Source organism: Harpegnathos saltator, unplaced genomic scaffold (assembly GCF_003227715.2).
Source record: "Harpegnathos saltator strain DR-91 unplaced genomic scaffold, Hsal_v8.6 scaffold67, whole genome shotgun sequence".
NCBI lineage: Eukaryota > Metazoa > Arthropoda > Insecta > Hymenoptera > Formicidae > Harpegnathos > Harpegnathos saltator.
In genome coordinates, this window is record NW_020230504.1 from 525,268 (window position 1) to 540,696 (window position 15,429).

Sequence of the window (15,429 nt, forward strand, 5' to 3'; positions counted from 1 at the left end):
CTGAGTTGTCCTTATTTTACAGATAGTTCTTATGTTAGATTTATTTAGAATTCTGTCGATTTCATCTGTGACTTATTACTGAGTTATGAGACATTCTGTATAAAAAGAAATCGAGGATGGATCTTTTGTCTATCGGTCGATTTGTGTGTCGGCAACTATTATAGTTTGGTGTTTTAGAATCGTCATGTCTCTCTGTCCGGATATCCATTTAATTGGAACATGTTATTTAATTCTCTACGGTTGTTTTGGAGGCTATTCTGATTGCAAATGATAGAAATTCTATATCTTAGGAAATTAAGAATTGATAATTTTTGGAGTAAGTAACGGTATAATATAGATATCGGCTACATAGAAACATTGAGACTTGGATCATAAATCTTTCCCTATAATGTGAATTCATCAAAAATGAAAACTTTTTTACTTGAAAGCATTTAGAAATTTTCACCTTCTATAAAGTCACACTACAGAAAAAAATTGATGATTATTTCATGATGGCTTGAAGAATAATCCGTTTCTTCTTTTTTCTTTTTTGGGGTAGGACATTCATATATAGGAAAGGAAGTTTACAGTTTTATTTTTGGAAATGTAATTTCTCTTAAAAACCTAACGAAATTTTTTTTATATAAAACTGACAATATCAACAGGATAGTGGAATGAACATTAAATGTCGAACTAAATCGAATGTGAAGCGTTTCATGCGGAAACTAAATTGACTGGCACGATTTTCACCTCGATGCTCCGCCATATATATGTGTGTGTATGTGGATGTGTGTATTTATATATATATATATATCTATCTATCTATCTATCTATCTATCTATCTATCCATCTATCTATCTATCTATTCCGTATACACATTCTGCGATGGACGTTCGTCACACAGCAACTGGTCGTACGTTGGCATCATACAGCAAACGCAATTGAGAGTAGGCACACGACAGATTCATGGCTAAATTGAGACGATATTTCGTTTCACTTACTGACCTTGAGCTATTGAATTCGCGAAAAAAGATGGGCGCGCGATGAGAACGCGAGGTCTCGGTCGGAATGGCCTCGCTTCGCTTCGAGGCGAAAGCGATAACCGTAAAAGAAAGAGAGAGGAAACGATCATTTCCGTTCGTTATTTATACACGACCTCCGTCCACGCATTCTCTCCCTCTTCGTGCCCATGGCGCCGTCCTTTTCTGGCGAAACCCCCCTCTTATCCTATCCATATCCGTCAGGTTTCGCACAGGACCGGGTGAAGGATCGACAATCGCGGATCCTGCGACGTAGTTGATCCTCCTCCTTACCTTGCACTCGCATGTGGTGCACTTGTCCTGCCAAGAGCTGCCTCCGTCGTGGATAATGCCGCCGTAGCTGCACGGCCTAGGAACCGTGAGCGAGGTACCGTTCACTGGCACCTCTCGACCGCAGGGGTCATCCTCGCAGCGCGGGCAACAGTCGCCCTCCTCCGTCACAGGATTTGAGCAGGTCACCGGTGGACACTCCATCTGCCAGCAGTCTATATCGCCGTACTGCAACATTTTGGCAGGTTAGATTTAATCGCGTGACGACCGAGTCAAGAGAATTCGAAGCGATGGAGTCACCGGAGAATAAAAGCGGCGTAACGTTCTCAACATGCGAGAAATTCAAGATTAACCCAAAATCCATAATTATATTTCATAGGCGTTTTCTTAATTGAAGGATCGCTGTATTTTTATCTTCTAGAGGTCTCAGGTTAGTGTTAGAATTATTCTCACTGCTAGCACAAACAGCTATAACTAAAAATTAGATACTGAGGACCAAGATTGGATAAACTTTTGTTTCGACTAAGATAAATTTAAAGTTAAGAAATTATAAAATTAGCTTGTTTAACTTAAAAGCTTAAAAGTTATTTAAGTTAAATGTTACTTAAACGAAACTAATTTAATTATGCAATAAGTTAGAATTAAATTAACTTAACTGATTCGAGTTGAAAGTTAATTACACAAAGCAATATTTCCGCGGATTTTAGTACAATTAACGTTTGAATCGTAGATCAAACAGTGAATTGATTTCATATAAAAAAATATTAATAAGTTAACGTAAATGTATTTTAAAATAACTAACTCAAGTTTAAAAAGTTAGCTCGTTTTAAATCGACCGAATTAAGTTAAAAATGAATTAAGTTAAAAATGATTAACTTTTTAATTCCGCTTTTAATTAACTAGTTATTATTCAACCTTGATGGAAACATGAGGATAAAATTATTCTATCAATCTGATAATTTTTTTTTATTCACAATATAAACTCGTGTCCCATGAGTTGAATGCCGGCTGCTAATGGGTTAAATATCTTTATCTGCCTCGAAGAAGTATGTTTCGCAATGTGATTATGACAAGCATGTGATTTGCAACTCGAAGGATCGAGTTTTCGTTCGAATCGGTTATTATGATCGGTATGTTATCGAGCGGACGACAAACGCGCAATCATCGCACAACCGCTTCGATCGGGCTAATTACCAGGCACTCGCAAGTCTGACACTGGTATATCCAACGTTCTCCGCTTCTGAAAACTAGGTGATGAAGTTCCTGATGCTTGCAGGACGCCTTGGGATTGCACTGAGGACAACACGCGTCACTTTGGCTGTCCGGAGCGCTGCAGTCACATATAGGATCCTTGCAAGTGATCACGCCATCTTGGCATGTGCACCTCCTGCAGGTATTTTCGGCCGGAGTGAAAGTGTCGCCATTGTTGACCTCGCGTCCTTCGAACCAGCAGCCTGTAAAATCACGCGTATATGAAAGAATGCGAATTAACGCAACGGCGTCTCCTTTTTACGCAGTCTTGGAAATTTTTGACGTTTAGTAAACTTATGTATCTCGAAGCAATCATAAACATACTTACGTAGATTTTAGATACAAAATTGTAGCTATATACAGGGAGTATTTTAAATTTTAACGAGACATTTTAATGAGCCATTTTAAATGAGCCAGATAAAAATCTCAAAAAATATGAAAGATACTAAGAAATGTTTCAGATAAAAGTTGTATGGTTTCAAAAGGGATATAAAACAACTATATCATTTTTTTTATAGATGGCGTCATTTTTGAGATACCCACTGATCATTACGTTTCTTAAATGGAAATTCAAATTTTTTATTATATCATCCTTCTCTACAAATTAATCTGAACAACTTTTGTCTAAAATATTTCTTAATATCTTTCATATTTTTCGAGATTTTTGCCTGGCTCATATAAAATGAGACACCCTGTATATAAAACACTTATTATATACTAAATTCATGCATTTTTAACTATATTGGCAGTTCTTCTTAACTCTCTGTTTGTACTTATTATTTATACTAAAGTTAGACAATTGTACATCATAGAATATTTTCCATTAACAATTAATAACAATGATCAACACAAAAATGACCTTTGATTTAAATCATTAATTCTAGTTAATTTAGCGGTGATATTAATCACAAATAGAATAATTTAAAGTTAAGATAAATTCTGACTTCCACAATATAATGAACGACAATCAAAAACGAATTTCTCTTAAAATCATCTTTTTAAAAATTCTTTTTATCATTAGTACGTATGACAGGTTATGAATGAAACATGTTTTTAATTTGTTGTAGGAAAATAGAGACCTTGAATTCTAATCTGTAGTTTTATTTACTTCGAGAGCTTTATAAATAATGATAAAAAAGCTTTAGTTTCTCTGACAGTACGAAATGTAGAAATAAAAAGTTATAGTAAAAATATAGTCTATTGTTTGATTTTGATATTTCGTATCATTAATTTGCAAGATATAAAATACAGCCTATGCTTCTCGATTAAACTAAAGAACTAAGCAATTTTTGCATTGTCACTTTCCGTTTCAACATATAAATATAAACAGAAGGGATTCAAAAAAGATGCAAATTATGTCGCAAAATTTGTTGCAATCGGAGACGATTTAACACGTTCGCTATCAGAGTATATCCGCAGAACTTTCCTCACAGATCAACTTGTACTATTTCGCATAGCTGTATAAAGCGGATATAATTTATCAAAATGCACATAAAAAGACAAAAGATTTCGTTGTCACGCTGATCTCTCGTGAAGGATCGTTGCCTCACACCTGTGGCACGCTGGTAGCGAACGTAAATGTTCATTATGTCCAAGCGACGGTGCCTCAATCGAACGGGAAGAATCAACTCACTAAGTCTGCACTCCTCTCCGGACTCGTTCGACTCCTTCTCCGGCGGGCACACGCACTCATAGCCGCCCTCGGTGTTAACGCACTTGGCGGTATGGTGACACGTGTGCCTCCTCTCGACCGTCTCGTCGTTGCACTCGTCGATGTCGAGACACTGCGTGCCCTGGGTGCTGTCGTGCAGAGCGCTCCTGTAACCGGGCTTGCACCGGCAATAGTACCAACCGGGCATGTTGAAGCACGTGGACGACTGGTGGCAGCGGTGCAACTCGCTCGCGCACTCGTCTAGGTCGAGCTCGCAGCTGTTGCCGATGTAACCGCGCCGACAGGAACACCGGCCGGGTGCCACGCACACCCCACCGTTTTGGCAAGTCTGATTGCACACGGCTATGGGAGAGCAGAATTGGACTTTACTTCGAGTTACGGATGCCCGCGGTGCAGATCGTGCGATGCCCGAGAGTGGCAAGATCAGAATCTGCCGTGAGTCTCGCGAGTGCTGAGAGATTCGTGCCTCTAATGATCCTCCTCGGCCTGCAAGTTCTATCTTGACCCTGCCAACGTCTCCTTTCTGTTTGTGTTTGCGTTTTATGGTGCCGAATCTGAATTTACAGCCCTACCGATGTGCCTCTGGACACGCGATTGCCATCTTTATATTTGCAAATTTTGTCCTCCCGTCCTCTCTGACTTTCTAAATTATCTCGAGATTTACAATGTCGTACGAAACCATAAATTGTAGATAAATAAATTATCCGTAATTAATTAAGTAAATTACATAATAAACCTTTACCGATGCTTTTCTGAGCACGCAATTATTATTTTTACATTCGCAAAATTTTTTTCTTTTCGTCCCTTTCGAATTTCCAAATTCTCTCGAAATTTGCAATACCGATAAGAAAAATAATAAATAGATTATCTGTAATCAAGTAAGTTGCATAAAGAAGGGAACAACTTAGTTTCAAGTTGTTCCTCCTCCTGAAAGAGCGAAATGAAATATTTACGAGATGTCGGAAATAAATCCACGAAAGAAATCCAGATCAAGCATTTCTCCATATCGCGAAAGCTTTAAACATCACAAGTCGCGTAGCATATTGCTTACCGAAAATAATAATAAAAATGGGAAACATAAAATTAAATATCAAACATATAATTAATAATTTAATATAATATTAAAACATATAATTTTAATATATAGAATATAAAACATAGAATATTAACATAGAATATTAACATAAAATATTGAAAACGCAGAATATATTAATAGTTAATATTAATAGTTTTTAAATAAGTCCTACTTTTTTAAGCTTCAACGGTAATAAAACGGCAGTAAGAATCTTCTTGTAGCATCGAAATAACCTGCGCAATGTTACATCTTCAAATTCTCCATCGGTTCTTCAAGTTCGACGGAATTCGCAAGATTAATGTAGATCGAAAAAAAAAGATTCAACTCGAAGCGCCTTTGTGTTTCAAGTTTATGAGATTTATGATTATTATGAGATTTCCATTGTTTTCATTTTTCTCTTTTAATAAGATCTAATTAAGCTCCTCGGTCTATAAACCAACGGTAGTTTGCAGAAGCTACTTCGTCACGCCCAGTTTATTATTTCTGACGATAAAGGGGTCGAGCTTTGAAGAGCGATGAAAGTATTTATCCTTTGCACCTTGTGATCTTCGCGAACGGAACGTCGGAGGAAAATAAACTCCACCCTTAGTAAATCTTCTCTCGCCGCTTTACTTGTCGATACGATAATAGTGTCCGTAGTCGTTACGATCGTTTGTGCACACACTCGTTCGCTCGAGAACAAACGTCCCGATGATGAAATAAGTACGTGCGTAAGAATCGTTTTCTATTTCCATCGTGCGAAATCCTCGTACAAAGTGGCGAATTATACATCAATAATCATTTTACGATCCTCCGTTCTCGGGGTAGAGAGAAATTATTTGCAAAACCGCACACGCGTTTCTCCGCTCGTAACTCCACGCACATTCAAACGGCAGAAACGATTCTCTTGCCGCTTCATCGTCCGCTACTTTAACATCGACGCAACGTCGCGGGGATGAAAGGCGACATTACGTACGTTTGCATGTGTAACCATCGCCGGTGTAACCGTCTTTGCAGACGCAATAGTAGCTGCCGGCGGTGTTGACGCAAGTGGCGTGCTCGTCGCACGTGTGGTGACCGGTCAAGCACTCGTCCAGCTCGGCGCAGTTGAACTTGTCGATTCTGTGGTAACCCGGAAGACACTCGCACGTATAAGAGCCGATCACGTTGACGCACCTCGTGTTCGCGTTGCAATGGTGACCGTCCAATCCACCTTGCTGCTTACACTCGTCAACGTCTGAGTGTGACGAGGTGAGGAAAAAAAAACAGAACAAGTGTCAAGGATCATCCACGAGTATGTTGAGGCATTAGGTCGGTCAAAGAGTTTGATTCGATTTCCAGTGAATCCTGTCGCACACATTCAAGGCTGCTAGACCTTCACCGCCGGACTCTTGAGTGATAACGTCAAACACGAGAGAATATATGCTCAAAATTCTTGCAAAATACGTAGAAATAAAGAAATATATACAGAGTGTCCGAGATCTTTTGGAAACGAAAAATTGTGAAGAGTAATCGGATCAAACTGAGAAGAAAAGTCATTTTGCAAAAATCACAATAGTTATTAACTTATTAATGATTCAAAATGACCACATCTAGAGGCTCTTTTAATTGATAACTTGAAAAATTGTGTGCTTATTTGCAAAATGGTAAAGATATGGTATATTGAACTTTAAACACTGAATCTTGAACCTGTTGCGCAATGTTGCCGTCATATAATTGTAGATTAGGTCATTCTGAACCAAAAACTTCCTTATCATTTTGCAAATAAATACGCAAATTTTCAAGCTATCAATTAAAACAGCCTCTAGATGTTGTCATTTTCAATCATTAATAACTTAATGACTATTACAATTTTTGCAAAATAGTACTTGACTTTTCTTGTTAGTTTGAGCTGATTAATTTTCATAATTTTTCGTTTCCAACAGATCCCAGACCACCCTGTATATTCATAAATAATATTTTTGGAATCGGACAAGCACAGATTTTTATAAACATTTTCTTTTCGTTCAAACAAATAATAAATAACCGTTAAATTAACATGTAACCTACATTTTTAATCCACCTTTTTTATCAAACAGTTATCATATTAATGTTAATTTTATCGTTATTTATTAGGTGTTAGAATAACAAAAGGAGATATTTGGGCCATTTTATCTACTAAGTTAATTCTGCTAAATTGACGTGTCATTTTGTAAACATATCTATATTTCAACGTATTTTTCAAGAATTTTTAAAGTATATTTTCTCGCGTTTGATTTTGAATATATCAAAATGATGCAACAAGAAAATAAACGCCTCAATTGATAATTGATCCATCAAAGTATTTTCTCTCTCTCTCTCTCTCTCTCTCGCTCTCTCTCTCTCTCTCTCTCGCTCTCTCTCTCTCTCTCTCTCTCTCTCTCTCTCTCTCTCTCTCTCTCTCTCTCGCTCTCTCTCTCTCTCTCTCTCTCTCTCTCTCTCTCTCTCTCTCTCTCTCTTTCTCTCAGATATCTTTTTAAATTTTAACAGTATATTAAAATGGAAAAACGCATGCTTGTACAAATAGAAAAAGATTAACCGAAGTTGAAATAATTGTAGTCAAAATTATATATATCGCACATATCAACCGGACGTTATTTTATATCATTCCGATTTTAGTGATCAAATTACCACTATACTTTTAAAAAAAAGTAATACAACAGAACATAGAGCAAAATATAATAAAAGAGATTTATACAAATATTATAAAAAATTACAAGGTCGTATAGTTTTCAAGAAATTGATATGGAAAGTATATCATTTTTTATAATAATTGATGACAGCTATCCTTTCCCTTATTTGTTTAATGCTGTTAATTAGTGCGTGTTTATCAATACATATGACATATAGTATATTTTTGCAAAAAAATACGTAAAAAAAGTAATCTCAGCCAAAAGTATCAAGTGTTAAAAAACAAGACAGATATTTCTTATGGATTTTCAAATACGTAAATTTCATTGATATTATCTTGCGATTATGTCAAAATCATATATCATAAATCATGTTTATAAATATTTGACACACAGAGTTTGTCGGGCTACTTTGTATTGCATTAATTATTAGCAGCTTTCATGGACCAACTACCTTTACAGATAATAATGTTGATAATATTGTCAGAATGTTGGCGATTATAAACGACGATTATTCGGTTGATAAATAATTAGTCTATTGAATGCGATAAGATGAACTTTTACTGAGAAATCAAACTGAACTTTTTGATTGACTTTGTAATATTATAATGATAGAAAAATATGAAAAAAATCCGTGTAGTCTGTGTAATGAAAAGATTGCGATTCTTCTCACTTCGATGAGTTTCCGAAGAGGTGTGCGAAACACGCGATCATTATCGCAACTTTGGTTCATTCCCGATCACGTCGAGAAGAAACACGTTACAATCTTTTCACCGATAGCTAAATATTATTCGAGCGAGCACAGTACTATTTTCTCGCGAGCTTGTTTTCGACGAAACTTTCAAGCTTGAGAAAATCACCTGAGAATCGAGACTTGAATGAAAGTTCGCGCGAGTTGCGACATTGCCGAATGAAGCTAACGAGCACAAATAAGCGGAAATATTTCACGTGCGATTAATCACGCGAGCATAGTTGAAGCAAGTTAGATATGTATGTTAAGCCTTATTTACAATATGCTCTTTACTTTCTGCTTCTTTCTCTTTATCTCTTTTTACCTTAAACCTTCAACGGCTCAAGCCAGAAAGAAATAAGGAATAAGAAACAGCAAGCAGAGAGCACATTGTAGATCAGGCTTTAGGTACCATGACAGTTAACACCATTCCCCTGGAAACCGATATCACAATGGCAGGCGTACGTCGTCTGGAGGTTCAGGCAGGACGCGTTAGCGTGACACTTGTGGCCCTTCGCGCAGTAGTCCACCCCTGGTTAAATTGGGTTAGCCAGGCAAACACAGTTTAATTGTTAGAAAGGATTCGATTAGCGACCGGACGGTTTTAGCGACGTGTGACCATCGCTCCTCGATTTCATCTAACCCTCCCATGCGTAATGAAGATCGAGCTGCTCGTAATTAATAACGGATAGCGGAAATTGCACGTCGCGCAGATCATTTATCAGTGGTTCTTATACGGGATGTCCAGTAATTCGCGCTTACTGTTTTCGTAACGCTATTTTTTATGAAAATTTGATATTTTTTTCTTAGCAGAAGTGACGAGGTATCGATACTTTTCGAGATGCAAGCAATGGAGAATGCAGGGCTCTCCGCAAAATAAGTTTCGGGTGAATAGATGGATAACAAAAGTATTTTCTTCGGTCAAATTCAAGTGAACTTCACTTCAACAAAATTATCAACAAAATCCGAGGTTTAAATTTAAAGATGTGTTATGCTGAAAATTGAAAAGCCTTTATACATAATAATCATTCTCGATATGCTCATTAAGAAGAAATTGTGAAAAATTTTTATAAAAAACAGCGCTGTATAAGTAATGGACATGAATTATCGGATAGATTCGATATATATTAAAACTAAAGTTAATATTAGCGCAACATGCGTCTAGTTGGATCTCATAAATAATTATGCGCGTGATAATTATGTACAACGTATGTGATTGTTTAGTTGACCTCAATACCGTTTCATATTATAACAGCTATTTAGCTTTGTTAATGTAATCGCAACTTTGTGCGAATGCATACACATTGACTTAAAGAGTTGGTGAAAAAGAAATTCCATGCATGAGAGGGTTAATTAAAGTTAATGATGCGCGAGCTACGTGAACATTGCTCCGTTTTTCTCTCTCTTTCTCTCTCTCTCTCTTGCTGTTGCCGATCGCGAAACTCTGTTATCACCTCATGCTTGTCATTCATTCAAGCTGATGTTATACCGCATTGAATATTTATCCGCCACGAATTTTGACTCAATAAAAAAATTTGTAGCGCACGTCAATTGTAATAACATTGATTGTAGTAACGTGATTTGCGTTGAAGAGAAAAAGAATATGCTCGATAAAACTATCGACCGGCTGTCCAGAATTTAAACAAAACTCTCAACCTCCGATATGTAAGATTTTTGCGCTAAAACGAGACGATATAAAAAGTTGTAATTTGTTCAGGGAATGTTTGTCCCAAAACAAAAATGTATCGAAATTTTAAAAGTGTATGTGTAGATTGGAAACAATTTCCTGGAAAGTCATAACACTAAAATCCGAATACCGAGACAATTTTTCGAAATAAAATTTTATCGGAATATTGGGATTGTTTTAGATTTAGTTCTAAAACGGTTTGCACATATTTTTTCCAATAAAATTGCAGCTTTAATTGCAGTTATCAGATTAAAAGTCATTGTTGACAGGAATCGAAGCGACATTAAGTATTAGTTCTTAATGATACTCTTATCTGATAAATAAGAATTTAATAAAGATATTAATATTTTTTTTTTAATTCTTCATTACGGTTATAACGTCAGATGTTATATATCTTCTCAATTTTTACATTGAAAGATTTTTTGGAGGCCTTTCCGCAAATTTTAAAGTCTTCAGTTTAATTCTTCTCTTTCATAATCCCGTAACTCAAAAACTTAAAAAAATCTTATTTTTGCGTCTTCTTTACAAATTTGAAGTTGAAAAATATTGTTACCATAAAAGTATTTTGAAAAATAGACATGTTTTCACAAAAACCCCGCAAAGAATAACTAGAGGAGGACAAAAATATTTTTTTAACTTCAGGTCAATTAAAGGGGTCAATTAAAGGGACATATATAAAGGGTGTAACAATACGTTTTTGAGACTAAATAGAATAAAAAGTTTAGTACTTTTTCTTCCAACAAAGAATTAGCGAGATATCGTAAGTCAAATATTCAAGAAATTATCAAGTTTTCCTCAAATATCTCAAAAGATATTAGGTGAGTAAAAAAATGTTTCAGACAAAGTTGTCAAAATTAAAAAATTGTCAAAAATAATTGGAAAAAAAGGATGTGATAAAAAATTGGGATTTCCATTTAAGAAAAATAATTATCAGTTAATATCTCGAAAGTGGCGCCATGTTTGCGTCTGTAAACAAAATGATGTAGTTGTTTTATGTCTTTCTTAAAGCTATACAACTTTATTGTCTGAAACATTTTTTTCTAAAATGCTTAATTTTCGAGACATTTCACCGTCTCGGTACTTTTTATACACCCTGTATATAAGTATAATTTATTTCTATCAACTTCAAACCAGTCGAGAGAAAATCCTTCTGAGAAGGTGTTTCTAAACACTCTACACAATCGAGTATATTAGTATCTATTCATTTAAGTATAGCAAAAATATATTTAAATGGGTAGATGAATAGGAACCATTATATGCTTTGGGAAAATTGTATTTCGGAATATTATCTCGGTATTCGAATTCCAGTAAAACACAATTTCCCGGAAGATTGTTCTGGTTTCCAAATATCGGGATTTCCATGTTCCGGAGCGGTGTGTGTCCATCGGAATTTCCCCTGCGATAGATTCTAAAGATGTTAAAAAATTTGCCATCCGCGTCCGGTCCGCCGAGCGAGAATCAACCCACCTGGGCAAAATTTGCAGCACTCCTCCGCAACGCTGATCTGCTCGCTGGGTGGACACGGCAGTGGTGGGCACCTGGTTGTGTTGTCGTATCTTTTGCAGACGAAGCTACCGTCCTGGCAGTCGCAGTCAGTGCATTGTTTCGGCGAGACCTTCTCGCCGTGATCGTATATTACGTTGTGCAATAAACACTGTCCTGAAGGCGAATGTAAACGAGGAAATAAATAACGCGCGACACGGGAGACAGGCGGTCGATGGGACGACAAGAAAGATGCTATGTCGTCGACTAATCAGCCAGCCGCGTGCGCAAAAGCCAAAGGACCGGATAATATCGCATGATAAATCGCGCGATGTTGCAACGCTCGAGCAACAACGATTATCTCCTCGTCGAAGACTTCCGTAACGCAACGCGCTTTTATAAGCCAATAACTACGCAACGTTCAAAAGCCAAAACATATGGGACATGAATGATTTGACACACTATTCTCGGCGAAAAAACCATACTTCTAAACATCATAGAATTATCCTCCTGTTTTATCAAGTGTTTTCAAAATCATGACTTGGAATTGACAATGGAAAATTCACATTAAGAGTTCTAAGATTAAGATTTAAATATAAGAACAATAAGAGCCAAATTACAGATATTAAGGAAAAAAAATATTTTTCAATCACGTATAAGCAAGTGCAATTCAAAAAAAGATTCTGTTGCACTTAACAACTGTAAGCTGGTTCTTATCATCTTCATATTTTGGCGACTTCAACTTTGGTAGAAAAAAAATAAAGAGCTTCTTTTTCTGTGGAGGAATTACAATCGGTGCGCGGCGATTACTAATAGGAACCGACATCAAATGTGGAAAGATAAGAATAGAAGCTAGAAAGGTGATGCTCCACTTACTGAGACAAATTGGACAACACTGTCCCTCAGGAAGGATAGGGTGCTTGCAGTTGGTCGGGGCGCAGGGTATCGGCTTGCAGTTGATCTCACCGTGGACGCAAGAGCACTGCTGGCAGTCCTCCTGCCACGTCGCGCCGTCCTCGTGGACAGTGCCGTTCACCCTACATGACTTTTGGCACTCGCACTCCTCCACTTTGCTTATTCTGCCCTCTGCAGCGGCTAGCTGAAAGGAAGAACGTCTATGAACAAAGGGTAGTTACCGATTTAAGCGTGACATTTACAAGCGTAAACTCTCGATAAATACACAGCGATTTGTAATTCTGAATCGTGTTTGGGACCTCATCGCACCCTTGGTGACCGTTAAATCGTCCAATTACTCACCCTACGAGTCAACTCGTTGAGATTGTACATCAGTTGCTCCACGGTGTTCTGTAATATCGAAAATTGACCGCACGTTGGACAGGACGAATCGAGCTGGGGACACTGAGAGAGATAGCCGTGTGGTCCTGGTATCAGCTTGACGTCCTGCAAAGCACCCTGCGGCGCGACAATCATACAGTAAACTTCAAACGGCCGAGTTTTTCCGCAAAGTTTTTTGGTAATAACGAAAAATATAGTTTTTACGAGCAGAGATTTGAAAAAGGCAGAAATTGAAAGAATAGGAATTAAAAATATTAAAAATTATCAATTAAGTAGAGAATTAGTTAAAGGAAGAATTCCAAAAGAATTAAACAAGATCAAACATTCGATTAAATTTAAATCCGTAAAATATTTATTTCCCCTACAAAGGCGATGTTTACCGGAGGAGAATGAAGAAAGACATTAGAAGAAGGAGGAAATTAAAAAAATTAGTAATAATAATAATAATAATTAATAATTAAATAAAGCCATTAGGAGACGAATTAAAAAAGAAACAAAGGAGACCAAATATTCTCTCAATTGAATTTGGATCGATCACATATCTTTTTGTTGGTGAGAAAGAGACAAGGTGAACATTGAGAAGGCGCCTCACCTTGAAAAGAAAATGCCTGGCGTTCCTTTGTCCGACCCAGAGCTGGAGTTGCGGCAAAGTGAAGTTAGTGTCGGGTGGACCAGGCCTCAGCAGTCGCCTATACAAGGGGTGACAGTCGACTAGCAGCTCGACCTGCGAGCCGCTTATACTTAAGGCGACTCTGTGCCAGTCGCCGTCGGCCACTCGAAAAGGGAATGCCTCGACGTGTACGATTCCGTCTCGGCGTGATAAGTAATGAAGTCGAAGCTCGTCCTTGCGACCGCTGCTCTGCAGCTCCAAGTACCTGGCAAGCACCGTTGTTATTCGCAATCATTTATTGTTTACTGAACAATAAATTCGTGTAATTTATTCCACGATTTCACATATTAGAGACTCGTGTAGTTCTGTCAATTTTATGCAACATGTTCCGTAAACAACAAGGACGAAATGTCATCTTCTTATGTAAGAAAGACAATACAGATTAAAAATTTGAAACAGGCCTGTCACTGAGATATATAAGTATAAAATGACGAAACTTTGCTAAATTTTAAGATAAATTTATTTTAATAAATGAGGTTTAATCGCGCATCTAAATGTCAGACAAGCGAGTTTTCCACTAAGAAAAACATGTTTGTAATCGTAATTGTATAATGAGTTAATTATATTCGAGAAAGGCGTTTTTGTAATATACAACGTGTTATTTCCAAAACCTGACATCAGCAATGATGAGTGATAGATGTCGCATAGAATGTATAATATATTGCAATAGAGAGATTTTAGTGCCTATTATGCAGTCGAGTGTTTGAGTGTAATTAGCCAACTGTTATTTCATCGATGCCGTCAGCTCGATTCGTTTATCATGTAAACGTCATTGTTTGTTGATATGTTAACAATACAATCATAGCGAAATTCATCGAAACATTCAATCGCGAATCATTTCCCGTTTGATCAAGAATGACATTACTCGCATCACGAGTTGAGGACGGTTGAAGACGAAAGGATCAAGGCAGATGATTCGTGACGTGTAGTACTATTGAAAAGATAATAGTTAATATATAACACGAAGAAATTTACCTCCGTCTAGTTTTCACTTTCGAAAATACAATAATCAACTTATAATTATTTTATCATTACTTATAGTTCAACTTATAATTATATAACAATCTTATAATTATTTTATAATATTTTCACAAGACCCTCGTTTATCGCTTTCTAGTTTTTCACTAAAAGTGCAAGAGCAGAAAATTAAAAACGTGATATTGTTCACACCTACAATAAATATAAAGCGAATGCCAAATAGCGATCAAATAACTCCGCCGTAAAAATAAATTAATAAATAAATAACGTATGTATTAAGCTAAAGTATATCAAATTAATTTTATTGGAAAACACTTGAAAGTCTTAATTACATTTTTCTAATTTGTTAAAAGATTTTAATTGATATTTCTAATATTTTCTCAGATTTTAATATATTTGATAAATAGATATATTTGATAAATAGACACTTGATATTAACTATCAATTTCTCTCTCTCTCTCTCTCTCCCTCTCCCTCTCCCTCTCTCCCTCCCTCTCTCTCTCTCTCTCTCTCTCTCTCTCTCTCTCTCTCCTCCCTCCCTCTCTCTTTTTCCCACTCTCTCTGTCTTTCTCTCTCCCTCACATGTGATTTATCAGCTGATTGATTAAAGAAAACAAATGAGAGATATTTGAGGAAAACTTGGTAATTTTTTCAATATTTGACTTACATCTC

At 36.6% G+C, this 15,429-nt stretch overlaps 1 protein-coding gene across 1 annotated transcript in view; it reads right to left on the reverse strand.

Moving 5' to 3' along the window:
• Nucleotides 1-15,429, reverse strand: part of LOC105187975 (protein kinase C-binding protein NELL1) — a 53,832-nt gene that overhangs the window by 16,591 nt on the left and 21,812 nt on the right. The window contains exons 3-11 of the mRNA XM_019843541.2: nucleotides 13,702-13,984; nucleotides 13,071-13,226; nucleotides 12,690-12,912; nucleotides 11,799-11,990; nucleotides 9,057-9,176; nucleotides 6,243-6,503; nucleotides 4,174-4,554; nucleotides 2,484-2,743; nucleotides 1,293-1,517 (exon numbers count right to left, since the gene is read on the reverse strand). Of these exons, the coding sequence (XP_019699100.1) occupies nucleotides 1,293-1,517; nucleotides 2,484-2,743; nucleotides 4,174-4,554; nucleotides 6,243-6,503; nucleotides 9,057-9,176; nucleotides 11,799-11,990; nucleotides 12,690-12,912; nucleotides 13,071-13,226; nucleotides 13,702-13,984 (2,101 nt within the window). The remainder of the gene's footprint in view (nucleotides 1-1,292; nucleotides 1,518-2,483; nucleotides 2,744-4,173; nucleotides 4,555-6,242; nucleotides 6,504-9,056; nucleotides 9,177-11,798; nucleotides 11,991-12,689; nucleotides 12,913-13,070; nucleotides 13,227-13,701; nucleotides 13,985-15,429) is intronic.